This window comes from Haliaeetus albicilla, chromosome W, assembly GCF_947461875.1.
Source record: "Haliaeetus albicilla chromosome W, bHalAlb1.1, whole genome shotgun sequence".
Lineage (NCBI taxonomy): Eukaryota > Metazoa > Chordata > Aves > Accipitriformes > Accipitridae > Haliaeetus > Haliaeetus albicilla.
In genome coordinates this window covers 33,510,245-33,526,903 of record NC_091515.1, presented here as the reverse complement: position 1 = coordinate 33,526,903, position 16,659 = coordinate 33,510,245, and the positions used below count along the sequence as shown (strand labels likewise).

At 40.3% G+C, this 16,659-nt stretch overlaps 1 protein-coding gene across 4 annotated transcripts in view; it reads left to right on the top strand.

The window, feature by feature from the left end:
• LOC138683516 (soluble lamin-associated protein of 75 kDa-like) overlaps window positions 1-16,659 on the top strand; it is a 46,691-nt gene that overhangs the window by 16,722 nt on the left and 13,310 nt on the right. For 3 of the 4 annotated variants that reach the window (XM_069775441.1, XM_069775439.1, XM_069775438.1), the window contains exons 2-9: window positions 2,199-2,336; window positions 3,824-3,923; window positions 6,096-6,181; window positions 9,330-9,501; window positions 10,949-11,128; window positions 12,582-12,710; window positions 12,924-13,036; window positions 16,480-16,534. In XM_069775441.1, the coding sequence (XP_069631542.1) occupies window positions 2,199-2,336; window positions 3,824-3,923; window positions 6,096-6,181; window positions 9,330-9,501; window positions 10,949-11,128; window positions 12,582-12,710; window positions 12,924-13,036; window positions 16,480-16,534 (973 nt within the window). The remainder of the gene's footprint in view (window positions 1-2,198; window positions 2,337-3,823; window positions 3,924-6,095; window positions 6,182-9,329; window positions 9,502-10,948; window positions 11,129-12,581; window positions 12,711-12,923; window positions 13,037-16,479; window positions 16,535-16,659) is intronic. The other variant, XM_069775440.1, reaches the window with a different exon arrangement.

Sequence of the window (16,659 nt, the reverse complement as noted above, 5' to 3'; positions counted from 1 at the left end):
ACTGTGTTTAAGCCCTGTGACATGCTCTAAGAAACAATATAGCTTTTGGCTTCTTATCTTTCTGTTATTTCATGGCACTCAGTATTGAGGGTTTACAGGGGGGCAACCAGATCTCTCGATTCTAAGAGCCTGCTGAAATCCTTGTGTAGCCTGGAAGCTGCATGGGCTGTGCATCTCTCCTTCATGTGCTTCTAAGATGAAATAGGGGTTGCAAGTATAATTTATAATTAAATCAATTTCCAACATTGCCCATTTATTCTCTATTAAAAAAATAGTTTTTCTATCTTAATGCTTACAGTAATGAAGATTTTGTGAATAAGGAACTGCCTCAGTTGCACAGGAATGTGTTCATTCATCCTGTTAAATGTGGGTTTTGTTGGTGTTTCTTGAATTGATCTCTCTTATCCTCTGGTGCTGTAGCTGTTCCTAAAAGAATATGCTATTTCTCACATAGTAGCTTGCATAATGTTGAAAAGGAGGAAAGTGATAAAATTCTACATTAAAGCAACTGTTGCTCATGTGAGTTTGTTACATGCAATCTTTAATCCTATTATGTGAAATGATATGGTTATGAAGAGTGTAAGATTTATTTTCTTTCAGTTAAAACATGAAAAGCATATTTGCCTCTTTTAAAAAAAAATAAAATAAATTTAATTTTAAATTTATAAAATAAATTTAATTTCCCTCCCTCACTTAAAGTTTAATTTCCCCTCCACACTTCTAATATGTTTTTTGTACAAATGGTCATGATGAGCGTGGTTGCTTAAGGCTGTTACATGTGCTCAGTCAGCGTGACTGTTAGCTAACCAATTGGAGTGGTACCCCATAAGCAGAGCACAGTCCTGCAGTGTGTGACAAGGATTTGACCTGACAGTTTTACAGTTGTGCAACACATGGAGGCTTAGAGCAACCAAAAAGGGCCATGATGGGCTGCATGGCAGAGATCTGTGCTGTTCCTGTTGCCTCTATGGAGAAAAATGTGTAATGCTCTTGTCAAGGAAAACTGAAAAGCTATTTTCTCTCTCCCTTTTTTTCTCTCATGCATTACTGAAGAGACTGTCTAGATGTGGAGCCATTTGTATTTTTAATTTAAAGATACTGACAAACTAGTTGTGTTTTTATGAGGGGAATGTATTAATTTATTACCATTGGCAGCCATTTGATTTGTCTTTGCTAGGTTACTGTGCCTTTCAAAATGAGGATGCTTGTATTTTCAACTGTTAGACTAGTCTCATGTTCTGCTGTAGATTGGAATGGGACTTTTCCAACCTAAAGAGATCTCAGTGTTCCTCCAGAACAGATTAAACTCATGAACTTGTGGTAGCTCATGCTTATGAGTGGGCTGTAGCTTGAGAGGAGTTGAGGGGTCTGTATCTGTATAGTTCTATAGATCTGGAAGAGCCTTATCTGAAGAGCACTCAGTGAATTCCAGGAGCTCTTGTTCATCTTAACTTGACACTGCTTTGACAAGGAGAATTTGAATCAAAGAGCTTTCAAGGAGCTATTGCCACTATGGTTGGTCTTCAGTGCTTTAGTTTTTGTCTTGTCACCTCCTTAAAGTGCCTCTTTAGTCTGATGTGGGCTCTTGTTTTTAATGAGCTTGTAGCATCTCCTGTTCACAGTTGAAATGCTTTTGGAAACAACCAGCTGGTAGGCACACTAACTGGTCAGTTATAGAGAGAAATTCTGAACAAGGCTTCTGTTCCTTCAGAGATGGATTTCAATGCTAAGTCTCCAAAATAAATGAACTCCTCCTCCTTGTTGTTATCTTTTGGGCTGTTTACTTTTTATTTGTTTAATCTGTGGCTTCAAAAACATCAGCTGGGAGGGAGATAACTGAGCCTGTCACCTCAAGGCAGCATGTGGTCTATTGTAAATGTGCTGCAAACGGGTTGGGGGGTGTGAGTTGGAAATCTGCCACGTTTGGGTCTAGAGGGATCTATGGGCTGAACCCTTCCTTTTCTGCTTATAAACACAGATTGGGTTCATGTATCATTTTACAGACTGGGTGTTAATAGGCACCATCCTAATTAAATGCCTGGAGCATTTCTCCTTTCTGGCATGGACATAGAGGGCTCTAGAGAGCAGCAGAGGGGGGTGTTCAACAGTCTTAGTTATATGTTTAGTAGGAATATGTGATAAACTGTGCATCATCTCTCTCAAACTTCATGCAGTAATAATGTTGCTTATTTCTCAAGATGATGGCATTCCCTGTGGATATGTTGAACAGCTACAGTCATGAGGACTTGGAGAACTCTGCAGAGGACTACTTGTCTAACCTTCGGCGTGGGGATCCAAATTGTCCTGAATTCTTGTCCCTACCAGACCACGGCAAAGTAAGAACCAGCAAATACCTTAGTCCCAGTTTTCTTGATATACTTGTGGATTTCAAATATTTAAAATATCCAGTCCATAACTATTGAATTACATCATTATTTTAGCAAAGGTTTTATATTTTCCAAATTCCTGCTTGTGTCTTAAGCTCTACTTTTTTTTCATTCTGTAATTGGGTTTAAATTTGGGCATCAGTGACTATTTGCTGCTTCTAGGCAATGGATCTGTATGCATTAAGTAATTTTTTAAAAAACCCTTAAAATCTCAACTGATGAGTCAAACTTTTGTAAAAACACTAACTCACATAGTCACAAAAATCTGTCATCATAACTAAGGGGTTCATGATTTACTGAAGCTAACTGGCTCTCTTTGTACCTCAGTCCTTCAGTGATCTTCATGGTTGGGTTCAATTCTTGATCAGCAAGTTTCACTAATTTTAGAAGCGAATCTTTTCTTTTTATCTGAAATATTCCCTGCTGTTGTTGGGAGTTCTAGTAGAGGCTGGCTGTGACACTTCATGTTTTAAACACTTATCCCTTGAGTGATAAGTTAGTCAATGTTGGTTCTGTCTAGATGAGCATTTCTTATAGAACTAGTACCAATAAAAGCAATGGTGTGTAACTGATGAAAATTAAGTGAGCTGAGAGGATTCTCTGTGGGAACAAAAGGTCAGTGCTGCAGATTCCTTGGCAGAAGCAGAGTCTGGAGTACTTTCCTGCATTTCTGCAGGTGCTGTATACCTAAATATTTGTTTATATTAACATCATTGTTTGTGGCATAGCATATCATAATCTTCTTAAATTGGGTAAGCAAGTCTATTTAACACACCATTAATGCCTGTCTAGTTTTAATGCATTGATTAATTATTGAAAATGTGCAAATTTAAATATCAAAATGCATTTTCACAAAGGTCCTCAACTCCTGAAAGGTGGATTAATTTGACCCTTCTCATGTTGTTCCTGAGGGAAAGTCAAGCAGACAAATTTGGAATTTCTAAAATGTGTGCAATTTAAGGGAAGAAAACCCTTTTGAATCCAACTTTCCCAGCTTGGCATGTTAGGGCTCATGTTAACAAACAGCAATTTTGCTGTGCCTGTTTGTTTCTGTGCCTGCCTGCCTCATTCTTCTGTCAGCTTTGATAGCTTGCATAGCTGGGGCAGTTGAAGTGAATGTACTGCTGGCTCTTTGCACACTGTACTTCAGTTGTGCACATAAATGCAAACTGCTGACAGCAGAGAGCTGTAACAGTATAAATTGCTGTAGCTAAATCTGCCAAAGCTTGAGAGTCAGAGCTCTCTATAATGTAGTCTGTCTTTAGGAAGAAAATGTCTAAAGTAAGGGCCAAGGTCTGATACTTGTCTTTTACAGTTAACTGTTAAGCACTCGCTTTTCAACATTTGTCTTGCTTACCCTGCTAAACATTCTCTGTATATCTTACTAATGTTGTATTAGCAAAAGTCTATTGAAGTATTGTACATTCTTGTTTCAGGTTCCTATTAGCTTGTCAACTGTGGGCTTCGTTCCTCTTTATGGTGAAGAGCAGACACACAAAGTTCTTGCTTTGTTTGCACCAGAGGACTTGTTCACAGGTTTCATTTTAAGATTCTAATCTCAGTGTGTGTTGCTGGTTCTTTTTCTGTGACAAATACACGTAATCAGGCTCTTGCTCATTCCATGCTAGTGTAGCTCATAACTTTGACACTTTTGCATTTGTTGTTCACTGCCTTCTTGTTCTCATACTATGCTTGTTGTGGATTCATATACACAAGTGATAAAACATTGCTTGCTAATCAGAGTAGAACTGGACCCACTGAATTCAGAAGATATGTAGCAAAATAACATGGTGCTCATCTGAATCCAAGTACATGTGTGTCTTGCTTTATGTACACCTTGCTTCTCCAAAAGGAATTAATTGAGCATTCATAGAATCTATTTATTTGCCCATTAATTTAGATGCTCTTTATTAGCAGTGATTAATCAGCATCAAGTGTAAATTTGTCTTTACCTTCAGGTCCTACCATAGCTCTGGCCAAGGTGACATCTCACTGGTTTTTGGTTTTTTTTGTTTTTTTTTTTTCCCCTTTCTCCCTTCCTTTCTAGTCCTTCATGTTTCCTTCTCTTTCCATATAATGCCATGTATATGATTGCTAAGTTTGCCACAAATACCTGTGGATCAAACTCTTCCTGATTGCTAATCACATGGCCATCAGCCTTTTTACATTCATCTGGCTCCCTAAAACTTGCACAGTTTAAATATCAATATCCATTAACAACCCAAAACTAAAATACATGTATGAATGAGACTCTTCTTGGCAGGCCCAGTTTTTAATAGAAGGAGGTGTTAGAGCACAGTGACACAATTCCTGTATGTCATGCTGCACAAAAATCTGTATTTGGTTTTATTGTTCTCAGTTTTCAAACAAGTTTTGCACCAGGGAGCATTTGTGGTGGATCGATCTTGGCTGGCTGCCAGGTGTCCACCAAGCCGCTCTATCACTCCTCCTCCTCAACTGGACAGGGGGAGAAAAATATGACAAAAGGCTTGTGGGTCGAGATAAGGACAGGGAGATCACTCAACAATTACCATCATGAACAAAAAACAGACTCGACTTGGGGAAATTAATTTATTACCAATCAAATCAGAGTAGGATAATGAGAAATAAAACCAAATCTCAGAACACCTTCCCTCCACCCTTCCCTTCTTTCTGGGCTCAACTTCATTCCCAATTTCTCTTCCCCCTGAGTGTCTCAGGGGGATGGGGAATGGGGGTTGCAGTCAGTTCATCACATGTTCTCTGCTGCTCCTTCCTCCTCACTCTCTTCCACTGATCCAGCATGGGGTCTCACCCACGGGAGACAGTCCTCCACGAACTTCTCTAACATGGGTCCTTCCCATGGGCTGCAGTTCTTCACGAACTGCTCCAGCATGGGTCCCTTCCACAGGGTGCAGTCCTTCAGGAATGGACTGCTCCAGCGTGGGTCCCCTGCAGGGTCACAAGTCCTGCCAGAAAACCTGCTCCAGCATGGGCTCCTCTCCATGGGTCCGCAGGTCCTGCCAGGAGCCTGCTCTAGCACGGGGTCTCTACTGGGTCACAGGTTCCTTCAGGGCACATCCACCTGCTCTGGCATGGGGTTCTCCATGGGCTGCAGGTGGATATCTGCTCTACTGTGGACCTTCATAGGCTGCAGGGGGACAACCTGCCTCACCATGGTCTTCACCACGGGCTGCAGGGGAATCTCTGCTCCGGTGCCTGGAACACTTCCTCCCCCTCCTTCTTCACTGACCTTAATGTCTGCAGAGTTGTTTCTCTCACATATTCTCACTCCTCTCTCTCCCAGCTGCTGTTGCACAGCAGTTTTTTTTCCTTCTTAAATATGTTATCCCAGAGGCACTACCACTGTTGCCGATTGGCTCAGCTTTGGCCAATGGTGGGTCTGTCTTGGAGCCAGCTGGCATTGGCTCTGTTGGACATAGGGGAAGCTTCTAGCAGCTTCTCACAGAAGCCACTGCTGTATTCCCCCCCCCCCCGCTACCAAAACCTTGTCATGCAAACCCAATACAGCATTGCATATGGGAGGGGCTGCATAGCACCACATATGTTGTGCTAAGATAGTAAGAGCTGCGTTAATATAGTGCCAACTAGAAGATGCTTAACCTGGTTACTGCAGTGTTATTCCTAATTGTTTAGCAGCTTTAATGAATGGGGTTTTTTTGAATGTTAAGAATCTCTAACTTTTTATTTCCCATTGTTTCTTTCAAGCTGTAGCCCTGCATCTTGCTGACCGGTGGTGGTCAATTGATGACATCTTGAGAACATCTGTCCCTTCTAGAGAGGGGCTTCAGCAGGTAAAGTGCTCCAGTATTCACCTAGCAATTATTCTTATCCTTCAAGATAATGGCAAGTAATGGCAAATAGCTAGTGTGTGAGATGTTACATGTTTTCATTTCATTCAGAAATGAGTTAGCTGTCTCATGTCAAAAGCAAGGTCAATGGGAATAGAGGAAATAGGTACTAGAGGGAAGGGTTGTGAAGACAGTGTCTAGAGAAAGAGGGACTCTTGTACAGTAGCTTCATATGCAAGCTATTTAGATGTTAATGATGTTAAGAATAGTTTTTTCCTTAGTCTTTAGAACATAGTATGTCTGATTGTATTGAAATGTCTTAGTAGAGTGGTGCATTCTATCATAGCAGTACTTATTGGTTTTATCAGGAGACTAGTAAGCTAAAAATATTTAAAGAAACCTGTTTGATAGAGGCAAGTTGGAGCTGGTGGCCTGCAGTGGCGATACATGAGGCTTAGGAAAGTAAGTTGCCTGGTATCTGCTTTATTGGTCATCATTGAGCTGTGTTACCATTACTGACACCTATTTAGTATGGAGTTTTGTTTTCTTCCAAAACTGGAAACCTGTTTTTTTTTCCAGGAGTGTAATTCATATCTGGGCACTCATCTTTGATTTTTGTATTTAAATTTACTCTAGAGAATTTGGCATGTAGCCTTGTTTTCCTTGTGCTTCATAATGGTAGGATGGTGAGTAAATCAGGAAAGCTGAATCTTTTACAGGTAGGGTGTCGTGGTTTAACCCCAGCCAGCAACTAAGCACCACGCAGCTGCTCACTCACTCACCCCCATCCAGTGGGATGGGGGAGAAAATTGGGGAAAAAAAGAAGTAAAACTCGTGGGTTGAAATAAGAACGGTTTAATAGAACAGAAAAGAAGAAACTAATAATGATAACACTAATAAAATGACAACAGTAGTAATAAAAGGATTGGAATGTACAAATGATGCGCAGGGCAATTGCTCACCACCCGCCAATCGACACCCAGCCAGTCCCCGAGCGGCGATTCCCTGCCCCCACTTCCCAGTTCCTCTACTAGATGGGACGTCACATGGTGTGGAATACCCCTTTGGCCAGTTTGGGTCAGGTGCCCTGGCTGTGTCCTGTGCCAACTTCTTGTGCCCCTCCAGCTTTCTCGCTGGCTGGGCATGAGAAGCTGAAAAATCCTTGACTGTAGTCTAAACACTACTGAGCAACAACTGAAAACATCAGTGTTATCAACATTCTTTGCATACTGAACTCAAAACATAGCACTGTACCAGCTACTAGGAAGACAGTTAACTCTATCCCAGCTGAAACCAGGACATAGGGTAGCTGAGACTGGGTGTTGGGAAGGGAACATGGTTTCTCCATTCTTCCTTCATAGTGGATAGGATAGTGGTGAACTTGAATTTTCATATGTAAAAGGAACCCTGCAGAACAGAGAAAAGGATATTGAATTCCTTGTTTCATGTCACAGAAACTGTTGTAACTAGTTCTTCCACTGCATCATGTCCTGTTCTCTTGCCACTCTATCAGCAGTGTTTGAGTGTGCCAAGTCCCGCTACCCTGTGATGCTCATAATTTCTTCTTTGTAGGACTCTGATTACCTGCTAGCTTGGTGTGGTGGGTTGACCCTGGCAGGATGCCAGGTACCCACCAAAGCCATTCTATCACTCCCCCCTCCTTAGCTGGACAGGGGAGAGAAAATATAACAAAGGGCTTGTGGGTCGAGATAAGGACAGGGAGAGATCACTCACCAATTACCATCACAGGCAAAACAGACTCAGCTTGGGGAAAATTAACTCAATTTATTACAAATCAACCAGAGTAGGGTAATGAGAAATAAAACCAAATCTCAGAACACCTTCCCTCCACCCCTCCCTTCTTCCCGGGCACAACTTCACTCCTGGATTCTCTACCAAGCCCCCACAGCGGCGCAGGGGGACGAGGAATGGGGTTTACGGTCAGTTCATCACACGTTATTTCTGCCGCTTCATCCTCCTCAGGGGCAGGACTCCTCACACTCTTCCCCTGCTCCAGCATGGGGTCCCTCCCACGGGAGACAGTCCTCCACGAACTTCTCCAACATGGGTCCTTCCCATGGGCTGCAGTTCTTCACGAACTGCTCCAGCATGGGTCCCTTCCACGGTGTGCAGTCCTTCAGGAGCACACTGCTCCAGCGTGGGTCCCCTGCAGGGTCACAAGTCCTGCCAGAAAACCTGCTCCAACGTGGGCTCCTCTCTCCACAGATCCGCAGGTCCTGTCAGGAGCCTGCTCCAGCATGGGCTTCCCACGGGGTCACAGCCTCCTTCGGGCACCCACCTGCTCTGGCATGGGGTTCTCCATGGGCTGCAGGTGGATATCTGCTCCACCGTGGACCTCCATGGGCTGCAGAGGGACAGCCTGCCTCACCATGGTCTTCACCACAGGCTGCAGGGGAATCTCTGCTCTGGCGCCTGGAGCATCTTCTCCCCCTCCTTCTTCTCTGACCTTGGTGTCTGCAGGGTTGTTTCTCTTACATGTTCTCACTCCTCTCTCCAGCTGCCGTTTCTGTGTCTGTCCCGCAACTTTTTTTTCCTTCTTAAAAATGTTATCACAGAGGCGTTATCACAGAGGCGTTACCACTATTGCTGATTGGCTCCGCCTTGGCCGGTGGTGGGTCCATCTTAGAGCCGGCTGGTATTGGCTCTGTCGGACACAGGGGAAGCTTCCAGCAGCTTCTTACAGAAGCCACCCCTGTAACCCCCCCACTACCAAAATCTTGCCACACAAAGCTAATACACCTGGGAAATCTGAGGCTGGCATACTGCTATTGTATGTGGTGAATGTTTCCTAAATCCAAAAATAGTTCTGAGTTAATTTCAAAACATTCCCCCCACTACCCCACTCCCAGCACACCACGTCTCTCAGTTTTTACCCGTTGGATTGGGAGTGACATTGAAGTCGTGAAATATCCTGTATGGTAGTGCTTTATACTTAACCTATTGTTATGGCTTCAGAGCATCTCCTAGGCCTCAAACAAACCCCAGAGCTTCATCCTGCTTTAGCATTTACAGCTTCTCTTGACTCCATCTGCAGCTGTGTTAGCTGGCGACCTTGAAAAATAAGGTCCCTGATGTGTGAGTATCAACTAAACTGACCACTCTTCCAAAATGTTTTTCTGTGTTTCCTTAGGTGAAGTCTGTTGGAGAGAGGGTGGTTCTCTATGTTCTGAATCGAATTATCTATCGGAAACAAGAAATAGAAAGAAATGAGATCCCATTTCTTTGTCATGGTAGCAACGACTATGCTAAGATCATGTGGACAAAAGGAGAGGCTGTTGGGTTCTATTCTGTTAAACCTACAGGTAAAACGTGTGTATTGTGGGATTTGAGGGGGGTAGAAGAGGGGAGATAGGGAGCTTATTTGAAGAATATTGTTTAGTAGACTTTACAAGCCTTGCAGGCCTAGTGAGTTGGTGTTTTCTTAAATTGATAAGAAGTCAGATTGCAGTTAAAATTCCTGGTTTAAATGCTTATGTCCTTTAGTAATCTAAGAAAGTTTTTAGGTTTCTTCATATTCTACAAAATTGATTTAAAATTGTAGAAATGAGGTATACCTGAAAGCTTTTTTTTTTTCTTTTTTTTTTTTTCTTTTGTAGAACAATTGTCTACTGTTAGATTGGGCTATGCTTTGGTTTTGGGTTTTGTGTGTGTGTTTTTTGTTTGTTTGGGTTTTTTGGGGGGTTTTTTTGTTTTGTTTTTTTAACCTAGCTCCAGAATGCAGAGATTCTGTTTATCTGAAATGATTGTAGAATCAGATGTCATTATCACTTAAACATTTTATAGCATTACAACATAGAAACTTTGTTCACAGGCACAAGTGGTGGAGCTTGACTGGTATCCCAAAGGGTACCCATGTAATGTAACCTCTCTGCCCACATTTTCCTTGCTTGAAAAATGAAGATAAGTATGTTCATTGGTCTCAAAAGTACAAGGTTGCGAAGACAAAATATGTTGTATAGACGACTGTATGCCTCTCTTTGGCCTCGTTAGAGGAAAGGGCTATTTTTTTTTAACACATTATTCACACTGACTGGCAAAATGAGGGCCTGAAAATGGATTGGATAGTTGACATGCTATCTTAATGCCATTATATGGCATCACTTTGTCACCATTGAGTCCATAGCTACCCTTTGAATCCTCTGATGCTGAAGTACATATGTGTTGTGACAGTGTTTCATCTTCATTTAATTATGGATAATGTATTATTTATGGGAGAATTTCGATGTAAAGCATCCTAAGATTTTTTTGTGGTTTCATTTAAAAAAAAAATGGAATTATTGTTTCAGTCCTTAAACAAGAGCTGAATTGTAGTCTTCATATTTGTCCTGAGGAGTTATATAATCTACATAAAAGTGCAATTCAAGGATTTTATTGTCTCCTTTTCCCTCCTCCCTTTTTCAGCTTCATTTTTAGTATGGTTTTCCTATGGAATTGTATAGTGAGATTTCAAAGCGAGCCTTTCCTCTCTATCTCTGCTATTCTTTTCTGGTACTACCGGACTGCTTTAGCAGACTCTTTCTAACATATAAATCTATGATATATCTTGGCAACATTATGAAGCCTGCCCAACGAGCCAATAAATGTCTGATAGCAATTTTTAATTTTTATAACTTTATATATTTATATGACTTATTATACAGTTTGATATAATTTTTATAAATTATAAAGGTCTTTATTTGAATATGCTAAAATCCATGTGGCAACATGTCAATGCTGAAGTACTGATGGACACCCCCCCTATTATTTCAGGAAGTATTTGTAGCTCTTCTCTTACTCAGAGTTATCAGCTGCCAGTGCTAGACACAATGTTTGTAAGAAAGAAACATCGTGGGAAAGACTTTGGGCTAATCATGTTGGAAGACTTTGCGGGTTCCTTTACTGAAGACACTCTTGGCCTACGATACCCACTGTCATCCTTCACGTACATAGGCAAGCTCTTTGATTTATTCTTCTGATCTTCTTTGTGCTTTCTTTACATGTCCAAATGAGTGCTGCTGTTCAAGCTCCATGTTTGTGGCTGCATCCTCAGTTTTTGTATGAAATGTCCTGCTCTTCAGTGAAGGTTAAAAATCCTGATTCGTTGAAGATGGTGAAGTATTTCCTGATTAGATTTTAATTCTCTGTGTGAGGTTAGATTATTGGATCTGTGTTGGCTTTCTGCTACTGTGCAGTTTACTGCTATATTCCCCCCCCCCAGTCTCCAGAGTGGGCTGAGGTGTTTTTGTGTATGATCTCCTAATGTATATCTTCATTGTAGCACCTTTTTGTTGCTCACTCCTAAGCCTCACAAGGTCATTTAATTTGTGCTTTCTCAGAACTTCTGGTCAAGTGGACATACCAGGCTATGTTTTAACTTGGGTATAAGAAAGCACAGTTCTAATGTACAAGGAAAACACTTATGGCTCTTCTGTTAACAACCCAAGAGGGTTATGTCAGCTAGGAAATGACACACATTTTGGAAAAGATGTTGCTTGGGATTGTGTTTAGGCAAGAAGCATTTCCTTTGTCCAGTTTCTCAAGGCTTACTCTTGGGCCATCTGTCAGGCTTCCTTCTGATAACATTTTCATCTGTCCTTCTTAGGCACTGGGAATTTTCTTCTTTTCCAAGTACCACTGTCTGCTGTTGGATCTGTCTAGACCTGGTTTGTTAGGCTTCAAACAGCAAACTGTCTTGAGCAGAATTTAATGACTAATCCATTTCCCTGCCCAAGGAATGATATGGCAGGGATCTTGTCCACTGAGATTATGCATCAGTAGTGAATCAGGTGAAAAATGGTAGCTTTCCTGGTAGCTACTACAGAATAATGTAAAAACATTCCTCTCCATGTGGATGTTTAGTATGTGTATTGAGAGGAAAGAGATGGATGGACAGCAGAGAAGAAAATATTCCGAAAGTGAACAGTGAGTGGATGATAAACCATGCAATGGCAACGTGTTCATGTTCCCAAAGAGTGCTTTTCACAAGTGCCTATAATAACACGAGGTGATGAAAAACACTTGACTACATCCTCTAAGACCCTTTCCATTCTGGTTGGGTCTTGTGATTGGCAGGGACAGTGACCAGTGAAGTTGTAAAACTCCAAAGTGGGTGCTTAGAGAAGAAGAAAAAAAATCCCATCTATCTTTGTTTGCAGTTTAAGATAATAATGGAAAGTGCTTAAACTTGAAGAAGGAATTTATTGAGAAGGATAACTAGGTAGGGTAAAGCAATATTATGTTTATTTCAGACTGAACTGTTTTGTTGAACGGTTCTTTCTGTGGTGGTTTATGTGTATGATGGAAGATTGCAAATGAATTTGATTTCATATAAACTTTAAAAACTGAGGTACAGACAAGTATATAGTGTATATATAGTAGTGTGGTTTTTCTTATGTTTGTTCAGCTTGTAAGCACTATCTTGAGAAGTACCCTGGGGATCGTGACCTTCTTTGGGAAGTGGAGGGAGCAGGATGTTGGTTCCAGAGAACACCTATTACCACTGTATTGCAAAGAGAAAAGCTCAAAATTGCAGGTATGGATGCTTTGTTTTGTTTTCTGATGCTTTGTAAAAGTTGTACTGTAGAGTGTTTGTTCAGCAGTGACTTCTGTGAACATTGCCCGTGGAAACTAGCAGAAAGATTTTTATTTGTCCCGAGATCAGTGAGATCATATTTGGAATGGTTAATTGTTATATAAAGGTACTATAATTTTCCTTTTCCCTGTTTCCTCTTTTAAATCTTAATAGCAGAAGTCTCTCAGAAAGAAAATACAAGTTTCCAAGCAGAGGATTATTTTCAACAGTCTGCAGCAGAATCTGAAGCAAGTGGACAAAAGACTGAGCTAGAAACACAGCTAAGAGTAGGTATACAGACTGTTTTCCATATATTAAAAAGGCTTGAGAGCTTTTAAGAGTTTTCTATAATAAAATAATGTATCTTGTCCTATTCTTCTGACTTTAATTACCTGTTCTTTATACTTGGTAAATATTTTTAATTTCTACAGAAGAATATGTTTCTGAAATTTAAAAATGTAGGTTTTCAGCAGATTAGTATTTTTGATCAACTGTATGTTATGCTTGCTTGATATTTCTATTTCAGGTTCTCAAAGAACAGTCCTGGGTTATGCAGAGAGCTTGTACTTCCTGTATCTCTTCACTTTGTCTAAGTGGCAGCCAGTCTGACAGAACCCATGATTCTATCAGAAGTATCACCAGAAAGTGATATCTCTTTTTTTTGATTGCTTTGTTACTAAAAAAAAACCCATAAAAATATAAGAAATGCCTTTTGTCCATCTCATTATAATTGAATCGGCTCAAGTCTGCACTATATATAAAAGACAAATGCCTTTGTTACTTTTTGGGTGGTGGTTATGCTTCCCACTGATGTAACGCTGATGACTAAGCTGGGGTTAAAAAATACACTTTGGGGGGGGGGGGTGTCCCATGAATGTAGAGGGGTCTGTCACACCTGTCAGGGTCTAGTAATTTGAGCTGTTTGCTAGCAGCTTAGAGAAGGAGAGTTTTTCAACTGGCTCTGAGATTAAACTGTCTAGAAAGGTTGTTGAACAGTAGAGTCATCATAAGAGTGGAGAGAATGAGGAAAAGTGTTTATAGAAGTGCACATTCACATCACAGTTCAATACAATGGAAAGTGTTTAGTTTGCATTCAGAATTATACATTGACCGTATAGGAGGACTGCAGCTTTCTTTGTACATAGTTGAAATATCAACCAGACTTCAGCTACATATGGATATGTGGTCATGAATATATTTCTGTCTTGGAATATTATGGAGCTGTTCCTCTATCTCATTTGTGTTCTGAGGCCACACAGAATGTGCTTGAGAAAAACTTGTAGCTCCAAATACAGTGAGGATGGATACGTGTGCTTCAGGACTGTCTGTAGTATTGACATGACCATGCTCTCATAGAAGTCAATGCTTTAATTAAAAGTAGGAAATAATGGTTGAATCAGTACTCTCAGCTCTTTGTATCTAAACTTCAGATTTGAAATGTAAATCAAATGTCCCTTTTCCCGGTTAAGAAAATTAGCATTTCCCAAAGCAAAACTGTCAGCAAAGTAGTGATGTTTTTAGTCTCTAAATGATCAGAAGCAACAACTCTTAATTATCTTTAATTTGTAACAGTGTCTTAAGCATCATCACTGAGTTCTAGATTCAGATTCCAATAATGATAATATCAGCAAAACGATCTCAAAAATGCATGTTTTTGGATGTAGAGCTACATGGATATACTTGGAGAAAATAGCAGAGGGATATTAGTAGTTGTTAAAATTTTTGTGACTGTGAGTTAAGAACTCAAGCCCTATCTCTTGCCTTCTTCCAGAAGAGATGATAGATACCAAAGTGCTCCAACTCCTCGTAGCTTGGTAGAATTGCTGGGAGGTCTCTTGGCACCTGCGCTATCTGTAACGAGTTCTGCAACACTTTGAAAATTGTTGGACCACTAAACAAAAACAAAACACCTCACCTTCCCCCAAACCAGAAAAAAAAAACATTCCCCAAATTACATTTTCACCTTTTACTTAGTGTTCCCTATTTTTGTGTGTTTTGATGCTAGAATGATTTATCATTAGCCTACAAATTCTTATGTATTTGAAGCTTACTTGAAACTATTTCAGGCACCAGAATGTAGATATGGCCACTTGTTTCTGGCCGCCTTGGGTAGTACTGGAAGTGAGGCTGAAAAGGTGGCAAAACACCTGGATGCTGGTTATTGCCAGTTCTAGATTACTTACAGCAGCTAAGAAAGAGCAATGTGCATATTTCTATTTTAATGCGTATAGCTTGCACCCACTTCAGAGTACCAAGTACCTGACCACTGAGTCCTCAGCTAACTTGCAGGAAAAAAAATGGAAATAATGTGGTGGTAGGGAAGAACAAGAGGCAAAAAAGCTCTAGGGAGAGGGAGCTCTGACATAAGCAGCCATTTGTGCTGACTGTGCATGTAACCTGCATTACTGCTGAATCACTAAGTTCTGGGGTTTTTTTCTTGTCCGATTTCTCTTTTTTTTTTTTTTTTTTTTTTTTTTTTTAAGATAACCCATGGGCTGCCATATTTTATTGCATGTCACAATAAAAAGTAAGACTATTTCCTGGTTTTGGCTGGGATAGAGTTAATTTTCTTCCTAGTAGCTGGTATAGTGCTGTGTTATGGATTTAGGACTAGAATATTGTTGATAACACACTGATGTTTTAGTTGTTGCCAAGCAGTGTTTATGCTAAGTCAAGGACTTTTTAGCTTCTCACACCACCCCACCAGCAAATAGGCTGGGGGGCACAAGGAGCTGTGAGGAGACACAGCCAAGATAGCTGACCCAAACCAGCTAAAGGGATATTCCATACCATATGACGTCATGCTCAGTTTATAAACTAGAGGGAAAGCTGGCCGGGGGCTGCTGCTCAGGAACTGGCTGGGCATTGGTTGGCAGGTGGTGAGCAATTGCATTGTGCATCACTTGTTTTGTATATTCTAAATCTTTTATTACTATTATTATCATTATTATTATTGTTTTTCCTTTTTTTTCTGTCCTATTAAACTGTCTTTATCTCAACCCATGAATTGTACTTTTTTTTCTTTTTTTTTTTTCTTTTCTAATTCTCTCCCCCATCCCACTTGGGGAGGGGGGTGAATGAGCGGCTTTTTAATTACAATTTATTATTATTTTATTTCAATTATTAAACTGTCTTTATATCAACCCACAAATTTTCTCACATTTACCCTTCCAATTCTCTCCCCCCATCCCGCTTGGGGGGAGTGAGTGAGCAGCTGTGTGGTGTTTAGCTGCCTGCCGGGTTAAACCATGACAGACTACAAAATAGAATACAACTATAAATATAAAAATGTCCTGATAAATTTTGTCAACTACTGTAGTACAGTCCCTTGGGCTTACACAAAAAGAAAAAAGAAAAAAAAAAGAAAAAAAATACTTCTAGCATTTAATTCTGTGGATACCTGTTATAAACTGAATGGTTAGGAAAAACTTGGTAGTGTTGTTTATAACGTCAGGTTACTTTCAAGTCTTATCTTCTATGTTGAGGCCAGAAGTAAAATGCAGAAAAAATATTCATGCTTGTAGTAAAGATGATAAAATATTTAATCTGTTGAGAGATAAGATACATATGTATAAGTGTCGTAAATTAAGAATGGATATAGCTGCTCTTCCATAGGATCATTACTATGAAATAGTGCTTTAGAAAGATGCAACCACAGGTAGGGAGATGAAGGTATTTCAGTCAATTCAGAAGTTTTTGGAATAATGTTAGCCTTGCTTTTACTTCACAGGCTAACTCTCAAAAAGGTAAAGAATCAATAGATGTCCATGCAAGCACATCTGAAGGTAAAAATAACCTTGATTATTAGTATTGTGATTACTGTGGATTAGTAGACTAGCAGGCTCTTTTACTGCTTTCAAGCTTAGCGTATTCATCTGCAAAGCGTATAAAAAAAACATGCCTTCCTTTA